This window comes from Macaca fascicularis, chromosome 5 (assembly GCF_037993035.2).
Source record: "Macaca fascicularis isolate 582-1 chromosome 5, T2T-MFA8v1.1".
NCBI classification, from domain to species: Eukaryota; Metazoa; Chordata; class Mammalia; order Primates; family Cercopithecidae; genus Macaca; species Macaca fascicularis.
Genome location: NC_088379.1, coordinates 190,987,426 through 191,003,946, shown reverse-complemented (window position 1 = coordinate 191,003,946; position 16,521 = coordinate 190,987,426). Strand labels below are relative to the sequence as shown.

The 16,521-nt window shown below is 41.4% G+C and overlaps 1 protein-coding gene across 1 annotated transcript in view; it reads right to left on the bottom strand.

The window, feature by feature from the left end:
- KLKB1 (kallikrein B1) overlaps positions 1–16,521 on the bottom strand; it is a 31,074-nt gene that overhangs the window by 11,352 nt on the left and 3,201 nt on the right. Inside the window, exons 3-6 of the mRNA XM_005556481.5 lie at positions 14,915–15,077; positions 13,147–13,253; positions 10,474–10,633; positions 9,052–9,161 (exon numbers count right to left, since the gene is read on the bottom strand). Coding sequence (XP_005556538.2) covers positions 9,052–9,161; positions 10,474–10,633; positions 13,147–13,253; positions 14,915–15,077 — 540 coding nt within the window. The remainder of the gene's footprint in view (positions 1–9,051; positions 9,162–10,473; positions 10,634–13,146; positions 13,254–14,914; positions 15,078–16,521) is intronic.

The window sequence follows — 16,521 nt, the reverse complement described above, 5'->3', positions numbered from 1 at the left end:
AAAATCTTCATAACCATGAATTAGGTTTTGGCATTTTAGGTAAAGCACATGCAAGAATAAAGCCAGACTGTATTTCATCAAGTTTAAAAACTTTTGCGCTTCAGAGAACACCATCACTAAAGTGAAAAGATGACCTGTAGATGCACAGAAAATTTGCCAATAATATATGTTACAAGAGTGTAGTATCCAGAGTATATAAAGAGTTCATACAACTCAACAATGAAAACAAAATAACCCAATTATTTTTAATGGCTAAAGGATTTAAACAGAGATTTCCCCAAAGAATTTATTCAAATTGATAATAAGCATATGAAAAGATACACAACATTATTAGTCATTAGGGAAATACATATCAAAACCACAGTGAGACACCACTTCACACTGCCTAGAAAGGCAATAATAAAAAAGACAATAACAAGTGTTGTTAAGGTTGTAGAGAGATTGAAGCACTCAGTTGTTGCTGGTAAGAATGTAAAATTGTGTAGCTGCTCTCAAAAACAGTTTGACACTTCCTCAAAAAGTTAAACATGGAGTTACTGTATGATCCAACAATTTTAATCCTAAGTATATACATAAGATAATTTAAAATGTATGCCTACACAAAAACTGCTGTCCATTGCAGCATTATTCATAAGAGGCAAAAAAAAAAAAAAAAAAAAAAAAAATCCAGAAACAACTCAAATGTTCATCAAACTAAGTATATAAACAAAATATGGTTTATTCATATAATAGAATACTATTTAGTCCTAAATAGGAACAAAGTACCAATATATGCTAGAATATGAATGAGCCTTGAAAACACTCCAGATGAAAAAAGCTAGATGCAAAATGTGCTGCACTGCATGATTCCATTTATGTAAAATGTCCCGAAGAGTCAAGTCCACAGACATAGAAAGTAGATTAGTGGTTGCCAGGGGATTGGAGGAGTAGGCAATGGAGAAAGACTGCCAATGGATACAGTCTTTCTTCAGTGGTAATAAAAATGTTCTGGAACTAGATAGTGGTGATTCTTGTGAAATCAGGTGGATATACTAAAAACCACCGAGTTGTACACTTTCAAAGGGTTAATTTTATGTTATCTAAATTATACATCAAAAATTTTAAATCTACTATGAAAAAATAATATATGCTATATTAAAATACCAAACTTGATAGAGGGAATTCATGTAAAACAGACACATTATTTATATACATAAGAATTAAATTTTCTTGATATTTTCAGCAGCTTCATGGTGGATTCTCAAACATTCTTCAAGTCTCCTTATAAAGTGCTATTAAACCCCATCTTTTCCAATGTGTATGTATGATTCTAAGAACTTGACATTTATTCATGTTAAATGTCAGGTCTCTGGGCCCAAGCCTGCACGCATACATCCAGATGGCCTGAAGTAACTGAAGAATGACAAAAGAAGTGAAAATGGCCGGTTCCTGCCTTAACTGATGACATCACCTTATGAAATTCCTTCTCCTGGCTCAGAAGCTCACCCACTGAGCACCTTGTGAGCTCCGACCCTGCCCATCAGAGAACAACCCCTTTGACTATAATTTTCTATTACCCACCCAAATCCTATAAAACGGCCCACCCCTATCTCCCTTCACTGACTCTCTTTTCTGACTCAGCCCACCTGCACCCAGGTGATTAAAAAGCTTTATTGCTCACACAAAGCCTGTTTAGTGGTCTCTTCACACGGGTGCACATGACATTTGGTGCCGTGACACGGATTGGGGGACCTCCCTTGGGAGATCAATCCCCTGTCCTCCTGCTCTTTGCTCTGTGAGAAAGATCCACCTATGACCTCTGGTCCTCAGACCAACCAGCCCAAGGAACATCTCACCAATTTTAAATTGGGTAAACGGCCTCTTTTTACTCTCTTATCCAATCTCTCTCACTATCCCTCAACCTCTTTCTCCTTTTAATCTTGGCGCCATCCTTCAATCTCTCCCTTCTCTTAATTTCAATTCATTTCATTTTCTGGTAGAGACAGAGGAGACGCATTTTATCTGTGAACCCAAAACTCTGGCACCAGTCATGGACTCGGGAAGACAGTCTTCCCTTGGCATTTAATCACTACAGGGACACCTGCTTGATTATGCGCCCATGTTTCAGAGGTGTCTGATCACCTTAGGGATGCCTGCCTTGATCCTTCACCCTTAGTGGCAAGTACCACTTTCCTGGGGGGCAAGCACCCTGACCCCTTCTCTCCGTGTCTCTACCCTCTCTTTTCTCTGGGCTTGCCTCATTCACTATAGGCAACTTTCCACCCTCCACTCCTCCTTCTTCTCCCTCAGCCTATGTTCTCAAGAACTTAAAACCTCTTCAACTCACACCTGACCTAAAACCAAAACACCTTATTTTCTTCTGCAATGCCGCTTAACCCCAATACAAACTTGACAATGGTTCCAAATAGCCAGAAAACGGCACTTTTGATTTTTCCATCCTACAAGATCTAGATAATTCTTGTTGTAAAATGGGCAAATGGTCTGAGCTGCCTGATGTCCAGGCAGTCTTTTACACGTCAGTCCCTCCCTAGTCTTTGTTCCCAATGCAACTCATCCCAAATCTTCCTTCTTTCCCTCCCGCCTGTCCCCTCAATCCCAACCCCAAGCGTTGCTGAGTCTTTCCAATCTTCCTTTTCTATGGACCCATCTGACCTCTCCCCTCCTCCCCAGGCTGCTCCTTGCCAGACTGAGCCAGGTCCCAATTCTCCCTCAGCCTCTGCTCCTCCACCCTATAATCCTTCTATCACCTCCCCTCCTCACACCCGGTCCGGCTTCACACCCGGCCCTCTCACCTGCCCAACAATTTCCTCCTAAAGAGGTGGCTGGAGCTAAAGGCATAGTCAAGATTAATGCTCCTTCTTCTTTATGTGACCTCTCCCAAATCAGTTAGCATTTAGGCTCTTTTTCATCAAATATAAAAAGCCTAGCCCAGTTCATGGCTCATTTGGCAGCAACCTTGAGATGCTTTACAGCCCTAGACCCAGAAGGGCCAGAAAGCTGTCTTATTCTCAATACGCATTTTATCACCCAGTCAGCTCCTGACATTTAAAAAAAAACCACCAAAAATTAGATTCCAGCCCTCAAACCCCACAGCAGGACTTAATTAATCTTGCCTTCAAGGTGTACAATAATAGAGTAGAGGCAGAGAAGTAGCAACATATTTCTGAGTTGCAATTCCTTGCCTCTGCTGTGAGACAAAACCCAGCCACATCTCCAGCACACAAAAACTTCAAAATGCCTAAGCTGCAGTGGCCAAGCATTCCTACAGGACCTCCTCCATTAGGATCTTGTTTCAAGTGCCAGAAATCTGGCCACTGGGCCAAGGAATGCCCACAGCCGAGGATTCCTCCTAAGCCGTGTCCCATCTATGTGGGACCCCAGTGGAAATTGGATTCTCCAACTCACCCAGCAGCCACTCCCAGAGCCCCTGGAACTCTGACCCAAGGCTCTCTGACTGACTCCTTCCCAGATCTTCTCGGCTTAGCAGCTGAAAACTGACGCTGCCTGATCGCCTCAGAAGCCTCCTGGACCATCACAGACGCCTTGGGCAACTCTTACAGTGGAGGGTAAGTCCGTCCCCTTCTTAATTAATACAGCGGCTACCCACTCCACATTACCTTCTTTGCAAGGGCCTGTTTCCCTTGCTCCCATAACTGTTGTGGGTATTGATGGCCAGGCTTCTAAACCTCTTAAAACTCCCCAACTCTGGTGCCAACTTGGACAACATTCTTTTATGCACTCCTTTTTAGTTATCCCCACCTACCCAGCTCCCTTATTAGGTTGAGGCATTTTAACTAAATTATCTGCCTCCCTGACTTTCCTAGGCCACAGCCACACCTCATTGCCACCCTTGTCCCCAAAGCCTCCTTCGCATCCTCCCCTTTTATGTCCCCACCTTCATCCACAAGTGTAGGTTACCTCTGCTCCCTCCTTGGCGACTGATCATGCACCCCTTACCATCCCATTAAAACCTAATCACCCTTACCCTGCCCAATGCCACTATTCCATCCCACAGCACACTTTAAAAGGATTAAAGCCTGTTATCACTCACCTGCTACAACATGGCCTTTTAAAGCCTATAAACTCTCTTTACAATTCCCCCATTTTACCTGTCCAAAAACCAGACAAGCCTTACAGGTTAGTTCAGGATCTGTGCCTTATCAACCAAACTGTCTTGCCTATCCACCCAGTGGATATATACTCTCCTATCCTCAATACCTCCCTCCACAACCCCTCCATAACCCATTATTCTGTTCTGGATCTCAAACATGCTTTCTTTACTATTCCTTTGCACCCTTCATCCCAGCCTCTCTTTGCTTTCACTTGGACTGACTCTGACACCCATGAGGCTCAGCAAATTACCTGGGCTGTACTGCTGTAAGGCTTCACAGACAGCCCCCATTACTTCAGTCAAGCCCAAATTTCTTCCTCATCCATTACCTATCTGGACATAATTCTTCATGAGAACACACGTGCTCTCCCTGCTGATCATGTCTGGCTAATCTCCCAAGCCCCAACCCCTTCTACAAAACAACAACTCCTTTTCTTCCTAGGCATTAAGTACTTCCGCCTTTGGATACCTAGTTTTACCATCCTAACTAAACCATTATATAAACTCACAAAAGCAAACCTAGCTGACCCCATAGATCCTAAATCCTTTAGCCACTCCTCTTGCCATTCCTTAAAAACAGCACTAGAAGCTGCTCCCACACTAGCTCTCCCTAATTCATCCCAAACCTTTTCATTACACACAGCCAAAGTACAGGGCTGTGCAGTCAAAATTCTTACACAAGAGCCAGGACCATGCCCTGTAGGCTTTCTGTCGAAACAACTTGACCTTACTGTTTTAGGCTGGCCCCCATCCCCATGACTGTATCTCTCTGATCCACCTGACATCCACTCCATTTCCCCATACTTCTGTCTTTCCTATTCCTTACCCTAATCACACTTGGTTTATTGATGGCAGTTCCACCAGGCCTAATCTCCACCCACCAGCAAAGGCAGGGTATGCTATAATATCTTCTACATCTATCATTGAGGCTACCACTCTGCACCCCTCCACTACCTCTCAGCAAGCCAAACTCATTGCCTTAACTTACCTCTCAGCAAGCCAAACTCATTGCCTTAACTCAGGTCCTCACTCTTGCAAAGGGACTATGCATCAATATTTACACTGACTCTAAATATGCCTTCCATATCCTGCACCACTATGCTGTTATATGGGCTGAAAGAGGTTTCCTCACTCTGCAAGGGTCCTCCATCATTAATGCCTCTTTAATAAAAACTCTTCTCAAGGCCACTTTACGTCCAAAGGAAGCTGGAGTCATTCACTGCAAGGGCCATCAAAAGGCATCAGATCCCATTGCTCAAGGCAACACCCATGCTGATAAGGTAGTTATAAAAGCAGCTAGCATTCCAACTTCTGTCCCTCACGGCCAGTTTTTCCTCCCTCTAATCGGTCACTCCCATCTACTCCCACATTGAAACTTCCACCTATCAATCTCTTCCCACACAAGGCAAATAGTTCTTGGACCAAGGAAAATATCTCCTTCCAGCCTCACAGGCCCATTCTATTCTGTCATCATTTCGTAACCTCTTCCATGTAAGTTACAAGCCACTAGCCTGCCTCTTAAAACCCCTCTTTTCCTTTCCATTGTGGAAATCTATCCCCAAGGAAATCACTTCTCAGTATTCCATCTGCTATTCTACTACTCCTCAGGGATTGTTCAGGCCCCCTCCCTTCCCTACACATCAAGCTTGGGGATTTGTCCCTGCAGAGGACTGGTAAATTGACTTTACTCACATGCCCCGAGTCAGGAAACTAAAATACCTCTTGGTCTGGGCAGACACTTTCACTGGATGGGTAGAGGCCTTTCCCACAGGGTCTGAGAAGGCCACCGTGGTCATTTCTTCCCTTCTGTAAGACATAATTCCTTGGTTTGGACTTCCCACCTCTATACAATCTGATAATGGACTGGCCTTTATTAGTCAAATCACCCAAGCAGTTTCTCAGGCTCTTAGTAGTCAGTAAAACCTTCATACTCCTTACTCTCCTCAATCTTCAGGAAAGGTAGAAAGGACTAATGGCCTTTTAAAAACACACCTCACCAAGCTCAGCCTCCAACTTAAGAAGGAGGACTCTGTCAAGGATAGAGCCCAAAAACTCAGCAACCAAGCAACTAATTATGTTGAACCCCCTCAGGCACTCTCTAATTAGATGTCCTGGGTCCTCCCAATTCTTAGTCCTTTAATACCTGTTTTTCTCCTTCTCTTATTCAGACCTTATGTCTTCTGTTTAGTTTCTCAATTCATACAAAACCATATCCAGGCTATCACCAATCATTCTATACGACAAATGCTCCCACTAACAACCCCACAATATCAACCTTTACCACAAAATCTTTCTTCAGCTTAATCTCTCCCACTCTAGGTTCCCATGCCACCCCTAATCCTGCTCGAAGCAGCCCTGAGAAACATTGCCCGTTATCTCTCCATACCACCCCCAAAATTTTTGCCACCCCAACACTTTACTCCTATTTCATTTTATTTTTCTTATTAATATGAGAAGACAGGAATGTCAGGCCTCTGGGCCTAAGCCTGAACACATACATCCAGATGGCCTGAAGTAACTGAAGAATGACAAAAGAAGTGAAAATAGTCGGTTCCTGCCTTAACTGATGACATTACCTTGTGAAATTCCTTCTCCTGGCTCAGAAGCTCTCCCACTGAGCACCTTGTGACCCCCACCCCTGCCCACCAGAGAACAACCCCTTTGACTGTAATTTTCCGTTACCTACCCAAATCCTGTAAAATGGCCCCACCCCTATCTCGCTTCCCTGACTCTCTTTTTGGACTCAGCCTTCCTGCACCCAGGTGATTAAAAAGCTTTATTGCTCACACAAAGCCTGTTTGGTGGTCTCTTCACACAGATGCACGTGACATTAAATATATGCAATACTTCAGCCCAATGTCCTAACCTATTAAAATTGCTTTTACTTTGCTTTTCCTATCTAATATGTCGGGCACTATTTATAGATATTTTGGCCAAGCAACCAGTTGATTTCTAGGACATTCTCTATTTCAAGTATACCATCTGGTTATTCTCAGAACAGAAACCATGATGTTGCTCCCACTAATTGCAATTTCATCAACCAGGTTCATTTATCAGATTTTCTTCCCCAGAGGTGATAAAAATAAAAAAATAAAAAATAAAAAAACTTTTTTTTCCAGTTTATGTTCTCCTACTTTTGGCTTGAAAAATATGTTTATCACCTCAATTGATAAATTAATAAGTCATATGGTAGATTTCCCATATCAGAATTGCAAACGGTTTTGTTAAATTAACTGGGAAGATGTGATTACCCTGACATCTGTCAAGATCTATGCAGGAAGATGGACCGCAAGAGAAGGAAATCTGTAAATATGATGAATTTATATGAGTTGAGAGGCAGGAGACTTTAAAACACCATTAAATCCATTAAAAAATCAAAATGGGGAGTGAGCAATGTGAAATCTGTGTGACCCAAGGGTCAAGTTCTCGTTCAGCTCATCAGCTATATGACCCCCAAGCACCTTCACTTCTGCCCTCCTTCTAGGAGCCTTAGGGGTTTTGTTTGTAAAATTAGAAAAATCCATGGTGAAACTAAGGACAAACCTGTAGTGATGACTACAGATGATCCCTAACTTATGAATCTCATCTGGGCAGTGAGGCCAGGAGACAGCCCTACTCCAGGTTGAGGAGGCACGTAGCTACTGGGTGTTCCCTAAGGAACGGGGAACACGTACTCAGTGAAAAGCCATGCCTTTAGCAGCTCAAAACACTGCCTGAAACAGCCAGATTTTTACCAGTCTGTAAAGGCCATTTGATCAGATTAAATCACATGTGAACTCACTGCAATTTAACAAGAAAGCAAGTACAGAGATGAGCCATCCAGGGTGCTCTCCCAGGTGTGGACAGCAGCTGTGACAGCCCAGAACCACGGCATGAGCTTGCCTGTTCCCTGGGTAAGTGCAGCAAATCCTTCCAGCAACAGTGCTGGGTACAGAATGGAGCATGCTTGCATCGAGTCCTGCCTCCTGGCAGCCTTCAAAAACTCTCCCGGAAAAAAATAATATGAACGTTAAAATCACATCACCAGTACACGTGAACCTGGCACGCACCGTGGAGAAGGTGTGCTGTCACAAAGAGGAGACAGGAAAATAGACACCTTGTAACCAACCTTCCCAATCTTCCACAGGGAAATCCTAGCCCAGCACCCAATACAGGGCCAGGCACAGAGCCAGCACCCACTACTGCGGAGAACTGGCAGTAAGGGATTTGGTTTCAGTAACATCTTGTCGTTAACATCCTGATACGCTAAATGAGGTGGAATGTCATGGCAATTTTCTGGACAATTCCATTGAAATTACCTTTATGTGTGACACGACAGAATGTTATTTCCCTCCCCCCGGTAGAGTCATTTCCCTAGATAGGGACACAACCAAGGAAGGTCCTTACAGTTTTGCTACAATATCATTGTACCTATAACAATATCACTGTACTAGTTTCCTATAACTGCTGCTATAGGGGCATAACCACAAACTCAGTGGTTAAAAACAACAAAAATTTATTATCTTACCATTCTAGAGATTGGGTCTTACTGGGCTAAAATCAAGACATCAGCAGGGCTTGTTCCTCCAGGATGCTCCACAGGGAAACTGTTTCCTCGCCCTTTTCAACTTCTAGAGGCCACCTGCATTCCTTGGCTCATGGACCTTCATCTTCAAAGCCAGCAGTGTAACACCTTCAAACCTCTCTCTGCCTCTGACCCTTCTGCCTCTCCCTTTTTCTTATTAGCCTTGTGAGCACCCAATCCTGTGAGTACATTGGGCCCATCGAGAAAATCCAGAGTAAACTCCCCATCTCAAAGTCCTTAACTGAATCCCATTGATAGAAACGCTTTTGCCAGCTATGGGAACACACGCACAGGTACCGGGGCTCCGCACAGGGACATCTCTGGGGGGTCCTATTCCGCCTACTACAATCACAAGGTGAAGTGGTCCTACAATTACCAATTTCTGAAAGGGCACAGGGCTTCAGTGAGAATCCAGATTCCACGTTATTCAGCACCTTTATAGTGGTAGGCGTTCCTCCGGGACTGTGCTTTAAGAGGCAAGTGTTCCTGAATGGGAAGAAAAGAGGTGACTTTGCTTCCTGCACTTTGAGGTGGACGTAGCAGTCCAGGTAACATTTAGTATTCAAACGGACAGTGGAAAAAACAATGATGCTGATAATGAGTGGGTTAGGGGTTTGCATTATTAATCAAATGGACATCCTTCTCCTCACAAAGGGGTCAAGGGAAAGTTGGGGTGAGAATGAGGCAGGAGACACCATGACACTAAACCCTCATTCTATAAGTAAGGCCTATGCGTGGGGCAAATGGAACTTCAGGAAAAATGACACCAAAATTCACTTCAGGAAAGCAAAAAATGACACAGACGTCAGAAAATGACTTCAGAAACAATGACACCGAAATTTCGCTTCAGGAAAAATGACACCACAACTGAGAAGAGCATGGAGTGATCGACAGTAGAGACTGGGAAGGTGATAGAGAGGTGGGAAAGGGGCAGGTGATGACAAATTGCTTAGTGGGTACAATGTACGTGACTCCAGTGATGGATATACCAAAAGCCCAGACTTTACCACTGTACAATACACCAAGGTAACAAAATTACACTTGTACCCCATACATCTATGCAAACAAAAATGAGATTTAAAAATAAGGAAAGAAATTCACAAGTTAAAATCAAATTGTGATTAGCTCTACGAATGAAATAAACAGAGCTGAATGTAGCTTAAAAGAGAATGCTCAGAAATGGCCCTTTGGAGGGGACGGTATTGAGGAAAGACCTGAAAGAATCAGCCTTTGGAGAAGTGGTGGAAGAGGATGCCAGGCTTTGAAGATGGGGTACAATTACCTGCCAGAGGAAAAGAGTAGAGAAACAAATAAAATTAAATGAATTATTTAACTTTAAAATGAAGGGCCGGGAGCAGTGGCTCATGCCTGTAATCCCAGCGCTTTGGGAGGCCCAGGTGGGTGGATCACGAGATCAGGAGTTCCAGACCAGCCTGAGCAACATGGTAAAACCCCGTCTCTAGTAAAAACATAAAAATTAGCTAGGTGTGGTGGTGGGCGCCTGTAGTCCTAGCTACATGGGAGGCTGAGGAAGGAGGATTGCTTGAAGCCAGGAAGCACAGGTTGCAGTGAGCCGAGATTGCGCCACTGCACTCCAGCCTGGGCAACACGCGAGACTCCGTCTCAAAAAAAAAAAAAAAAGAAGATAAAAATATAAAATAGAGTAAGTAAATAAGGAAAGTGGTTAGGAGTAAAAGCCCTGTTTGGTTTTTAGTTTGGGAACAAAAGAGGTTGTGAAGAATACAGTGAAATCCTGGGGGCACTAATATAAAGAACAAACACCATGAATTGTACTCACCGGTACTCTGCATTGTGAAAAGTTTGTGTGGCATATGAAAAAAATTGGCAGCGAATGTTATTGGTGCACCTTTTTTGGCATTCTTCAACACTGCTAACCTTAGATACATTAAAATTGACTCCTCTCATATCAATTCCTTTATAAATGTCTCGGTGGCAAGCTGTACAAGAAAAAGGAAATAGAGCAAACACAGTCCATTTTCTTTCTAGAGGTAGATTAGATACCCACTACCATTTGGGCTGGTAGTTTAGAAGGATCCCACTACCATTTGGGCCGGTAGTTTAGAAGGATAACAGCCCAGTTTTGGCAATTGCTATATTAATTAAGGGATTTAAAATTTTTATGATGTCCATAAATTATCAAACTCTGCTCGAAGTAAATACAATCCAGTATTTTCCTGAAAGCACTAGCTTGGAAATTGGGTTACTTCGCTTCTTAAACTGCAAGATGCATGCAGCAATACAGGTAAATTTCACGTTGAAATTAACAGTGAGCAGTGGGAAATAAACAAGGCAATAATAATGAGGACACTGATCATGTGTGCTGAGGTTTGCATTATTAAAGAAACTGATGTGCCTTTGACCTTTTGCATTGAATGAAGGAGCTTCTCTATCTCCCAGTGTTCTTTCTCTGCTTTCAACTTCTCCTGTCTGACTACAAATTGCATCTGGATCAATCGTTACAAAATGTGGAGAGTTGTTGTTTATGCATGATGAAGCCACTTCCATTCTTGCTTTAAAATAGTGTTAACTTCTATTTAAGCACCCTTTTCACTGAGATTTGTCTTACATGCAAAAGATATAGATAATTCTTTTCACAGACAAGGAAGCAAAATTAGGCTCTTTTTTTTTTTAAATATTCAAATTTCTTAGTTAGACTTTTGGTTAAGGAAGTAATGTAAACCAGAAGTCTAAACCATAAACTTTTTTAAAGTTTTATTCCCCAAGATTATGTGGAATAAACCATAATCTATTACAGGTAACTTTCCACTCCTAAGAAGTGTGGTTGAAGTCATAAAACTAAATTTAAGGGTGGGAAAGACAGAAAACATACAAACTGTCAGGAAAACTGCATGTCGAATTGGGAATTGGGTAGGGAGGTGGATTATTCACAGTGGTTCTTAAACACAGGAATTTGCAGACGGTCGAAATGAAATCTCTTTCCAATTTTTCTGCGTGTGAGAAAAGAGTAGGCTAAGAGTTGGGATGGGACTCTCACAAATAACAACTTTGTAAGTGTTCATATGAAAGCTCTAAATGCTTTCGACTAGAATTGTTCCTGAAAGTAGAGATTTTATGTACTTGGGAACAATTTTTCACTTTAAGATGATGAAGTTAGAAAAAAACATTAAAAGCAAGCTAAGTGAGTAACACTGAGTTTTAGAATACATTAACAATAACAGGAATATTGGGGAAGGCACAATATTACTTTTTCTTTAAATTTTGCTATAAGATACAACAATTGGAAACAGCACTTCCTTGAATACTTTATACCAAATTAGATGAACATACACATTGGTCTTATAAAACAGGAAATGTACCCCACCTCAGGTAGACTACACTTATTACACTGGCTAAGTCAGGCCCATATTCATAACGAACGCTTTGCCATCCTTTGATAACTGGTTAACATGCAAACAGCAGGCTCAAAGTGTGTATGTATTGAAGGGGTGATATCAATGAGGGAGGAAAGGATGACAAATTTAAAAACATCTGAAATTTGAACCTACAAAATTAATTGTGCATAATACAAATAAAATAGTTATGATGTATAGTCACACATAGAATCACAGCACAGCTATTTTAAGATTCCGACAACCCATCAGTTGAATCTTTTCAGCACTTCTCACTTTCTGATCAGTCCCAGTCATGTTTGAGAAATAGTTCATTTGTCTTAAATTTATTAGGATAGTGTTGGAAATTATTTCCCAAGACATCAGTAGCTTCAGATGTAAAATCAAAGTTCTCTAGCATCCTAGTCCTCAAGTTTCCTTTAAGAAGTATTATTCTTAGCAAGATTTGCAGAACCCAGTTCTTCAGTTTGGGCCTAATGGTATATCAGAGTTTCTTGATGTCAGCACTGTTGACATTTTGGGCCAGAAGATTATTTGCTGTGGAGGACTGCTCTGTGCCTTGTAGAAGGTTGGGCAGCAGCATTCGAACGTTCTGGCCTCTTCTTAGTAAATGAGAGAGGCATTCTGGCCTCTACTTAGTAAATGCTAATAACGCCCTCCCTAGTCATAGCAACCAAAAGTGTCTCCAGACATTGTCAAATGTCCCCTAACGGAAGAGACAAAAATCACTGCCGGTTGAGAATCACTGATATAAAAATTACCCTCACGTGAACCTGAGAGAGATGTTCCCTCGTGTTTTCTTAAAAATTCTTATCTGGAAACAAGGAGACACGATTATTTGGATTCATTTTCTGCAAATCTTACACTTGAGTGCTAACCTCATAAATAATAGAGGCTCATTAAATATGTGTCGATTGATAAAGACAACAGAAGTGTCCAGATGAATATGGGTCCCTCTTTTGTGTCCAGAATACTGCCCCATCTTCTATCTTTATGAGTGATTCCTTCCAAAAGGCTGTAGCAGTACAGCCTTTTAGCAAAAGCTGTTCTAAGGTAGATTCAATATTAACTCAAATGTAGCTAAGAAATTCGCAGCTTACCACTTATTTGATGACCACACTGCTTTAAGGAATGTCCAGAAATTGCACCTGCTCGACGTACTTTTGGCAAGGTTCCTGTAACACTATCTTTCAAGAAGCAGCCAAACCTGTTTTAAAAGTAGCTTTATTTAGGAAGTAGAACAACAAACATACATTGAGGAAATGTCTAGCATTTTCTATACACTAACATAAAACCAGGAATAAGGGAAATAATATAGCTTCCCCAAAACTTGCTGGAAAGAACACTCTTAGAGGTAATTTTATAACATCCCCATAATATTTAACTTCAGCATTGCGTTTTCTTTACACTCACATTTTTTAAGTACAGGAAGTCAACCACATTGAAGAGTTAATGACTTTTCCTGTATTCTTAAACCTTCAGGCAACTATGTCCTTAATTGGTAATTATTTTTGCAAATACTTTCATTTACTTAAAAAATTAACTTAGTGATAAGAGCTGGATCTGTATATTGTGTGTTCATCTTGCTTATTAACTCCTTGTAGTCTGCACTTAATGAAAGACTTCCCTCTGTCTCAAATGTCAGCCTCCATGTTAATTTCATTATTTATAAGAATTCTAGAACCTACCTCCACTTTTAAGATGATGATCCTCACATACAATCTGGGTTTTCTCTACAAGTTTAACATGTAGGATCAGAGAATGACTATCCAATTTCTAGTTCACAAACTCACGTGGAGAAGATGAGAAAAGAGTTATGAATATGGAAATGGGAAGAACAAAGAAAAGCTTATTCTTATTCAAAATGAAAATCATTAAGATGAAACTGTAGCTTGTGATTAATAAGCATCTCTCTGATGTAATAAAAATTGTAATTACAGCCGGGTGCGGTGGCTCATGCCTGTAATCCCAGCACTTTAGGAGGCAGAGGCAGGTGGATCACAAGGTCAGGAGTTCAAGGCCAGCCTGGCCAATATGGTGAAACCCCGTCTCTACTAAAAATACAAAAATTAGCCAGATGTAGTGGTGCGTGCCTGTAATCCCAGCTACTTGGGAGGCTAAGGCAGGAGAATCGCTTGAACCTGGGAGGCGGAAGTTGCAGTGAGCCAAGATCGTGCCACTGCACTCCAGCCTGGGTTACAAAGCAAGACTCCATCTCAAAAAAAAAAAAAAAAAAAATCATAAGTAGTATTTTTCCAATACTTTTACAAATCTCCAGTTAATAATACATATTCACACAAGCACAAGCACACATGAACACACACATACCATACATAGCATCATGCCATAGGTGCCCAAACTGGCTCACTTTAGGCGTCATTCAGATCTGCCCTGTCCCAAAATCACAAGTTCTAGATGTTTCTCAATTATATTCTCCGCAAAATGCTTGTCTTACGTTATTTCCTTCGGACTGTGCTAGCCACTAATGTGATCACGGGTCACACAGTTAAGTCTGTTTCTTTATTCAGATGAAATGTTCGCCTGTTAGACGCTTTCTGGAGACAATCTCTTAGCCCAACGATGTTCAAGCATTTTGAGGCTTTGAATAGAAAATGACTAACTTCTACTACTTTAAATAAACACAGTGATTGTTTAAAATGCAATTTCTAGTCCCAAGAAACTTTGGTTCAGCAAATCTGGGTTGTTGCCGAGGAATCTGCATTGGTAAGAACCACTTGAAGGGATTTTGCTGAAGCTGGTCCTTGAACCCCGTCTGAGACAGAACTCTCAGTTATACTACACCTCTTTGCACAAAACCGATTCAGTTTAGAAAAATGGCTTCTCCAATAATGAAATATCAACTTTTACCTTTTCTCCATGTCATTGATGGAACTTGCTGGAAGAAAACTGAATAGCAAACACCTTGGGTGGAATGTGCACATCATCTGGCAGTGCTGGGCGGTCGGGGTGTACATGGAAGCTACATCCCCACCTCTGAAGAAGGCGTTTTCATATAGTTGAGTCAGACATCCTGTGATAGAACCATAAAAGTTATTTTGAGATAATTCAAATAATAATTTTAACAAAAAGATATCTGTTGTCTTAACTTCTCCCACTGACTGACTACTCCAAGACCTGTATAATATAATTCTAATTATGCTGAGAAAATAAAATATATTAAGGCAACCATTTGAACAATGTAGATTGTTATTTAATTTTCTGGGCACTTCTGCATTAAAACTTTGGCTTATTTTCATTAAATTGCACAAAAATTTGCACATAAATTACCCACAATAAAATAAAATCCTAACTTAGTTTTTCCCTGTTGCCTGACATGCTATGAAAATATCATGCCTTAAAAAGAATAATATTTGCTCTATTTTCAAAACACTTTGGTTACAAACATCTCCACCAGCTTCTCACAATTCTGTAAGGGAAGTTAGAAGCAGGTTTTGTTATCTGCATCTGGATTAGGTTTTTTGAAAGAAAGTTAAATAACTGAATCTCAGGGCATACAGACTTGCCCAAGATCCACACACTTAATGAAAATCCTGCGACAGTCACCCAGCCCTGACTCCCAATCCTGTGTCCTTTTCTAGCATGCAGTGCTAAATATTGTTCCGCATCTCAGTATGATTCAAGCAAACTGACAATATTTTTTACTCATTTTTAAGATAGTTTAAGCAAATGCATGCATATGCTAAATGGAAAGTAAATTTTGAACTATTTGCTGTTTGGAATTATTCCCAGCTCTAAAATACACTGCACCCCACCTATTATTAGAGAATTAGGTGTCATTACTGCTTTAATTTGTAAATGTGGATTTACCTGGAAAGACTCTCTTCCAAGTCTGCTTAATGAGCTTTCCTGGTCAGCCAGCATATTCATTTCAGTCAGTCAACTGACCATTAACCATGGCTACTCCGATGACAACCTGTCCATTCGCTGAGGCATTAACCATGGCTATTCCGATGACAACCTGTCCATTCGCTGGGGCAGTAGCTACTCTTCAATTTAAATAGTACCTATTTTTTTATTGCCTTTGAGGGAATGGGCAACTTAGACCACGTGCATTTTATTAAGCACTGGAGAGTGCCATCTTCTCTGCACAATCCTACCCCCTGGGAATTCTGGCCCTGAGCCCCAGTCTGACCACCCAACACAGCAAGACTTCTATCCCTCTCAGAGGTGCGGCCAGATGACCACCTCTCGGGTAAGGTTTACATTTGGGAAGAGCACAGATCTCTTCAAATGGAAGCTTTGGGGAATACAAGTGTATTGCCTAGATTTCATGTATGCACAAAGCATGGAGGCATTGGTTTAGTGACAATACAGGTTACAAAGAGGTCTGTTTTGTCAGACAGTTGGTGGTTTTGACTGACTCATAATTATCAAGCAGTCACTCCTCTTCCAGCACCTAGGTTCACACGCAAGGATGCACACAATGGCTGGTGCTGGCCCAGAGCTTCCCATTC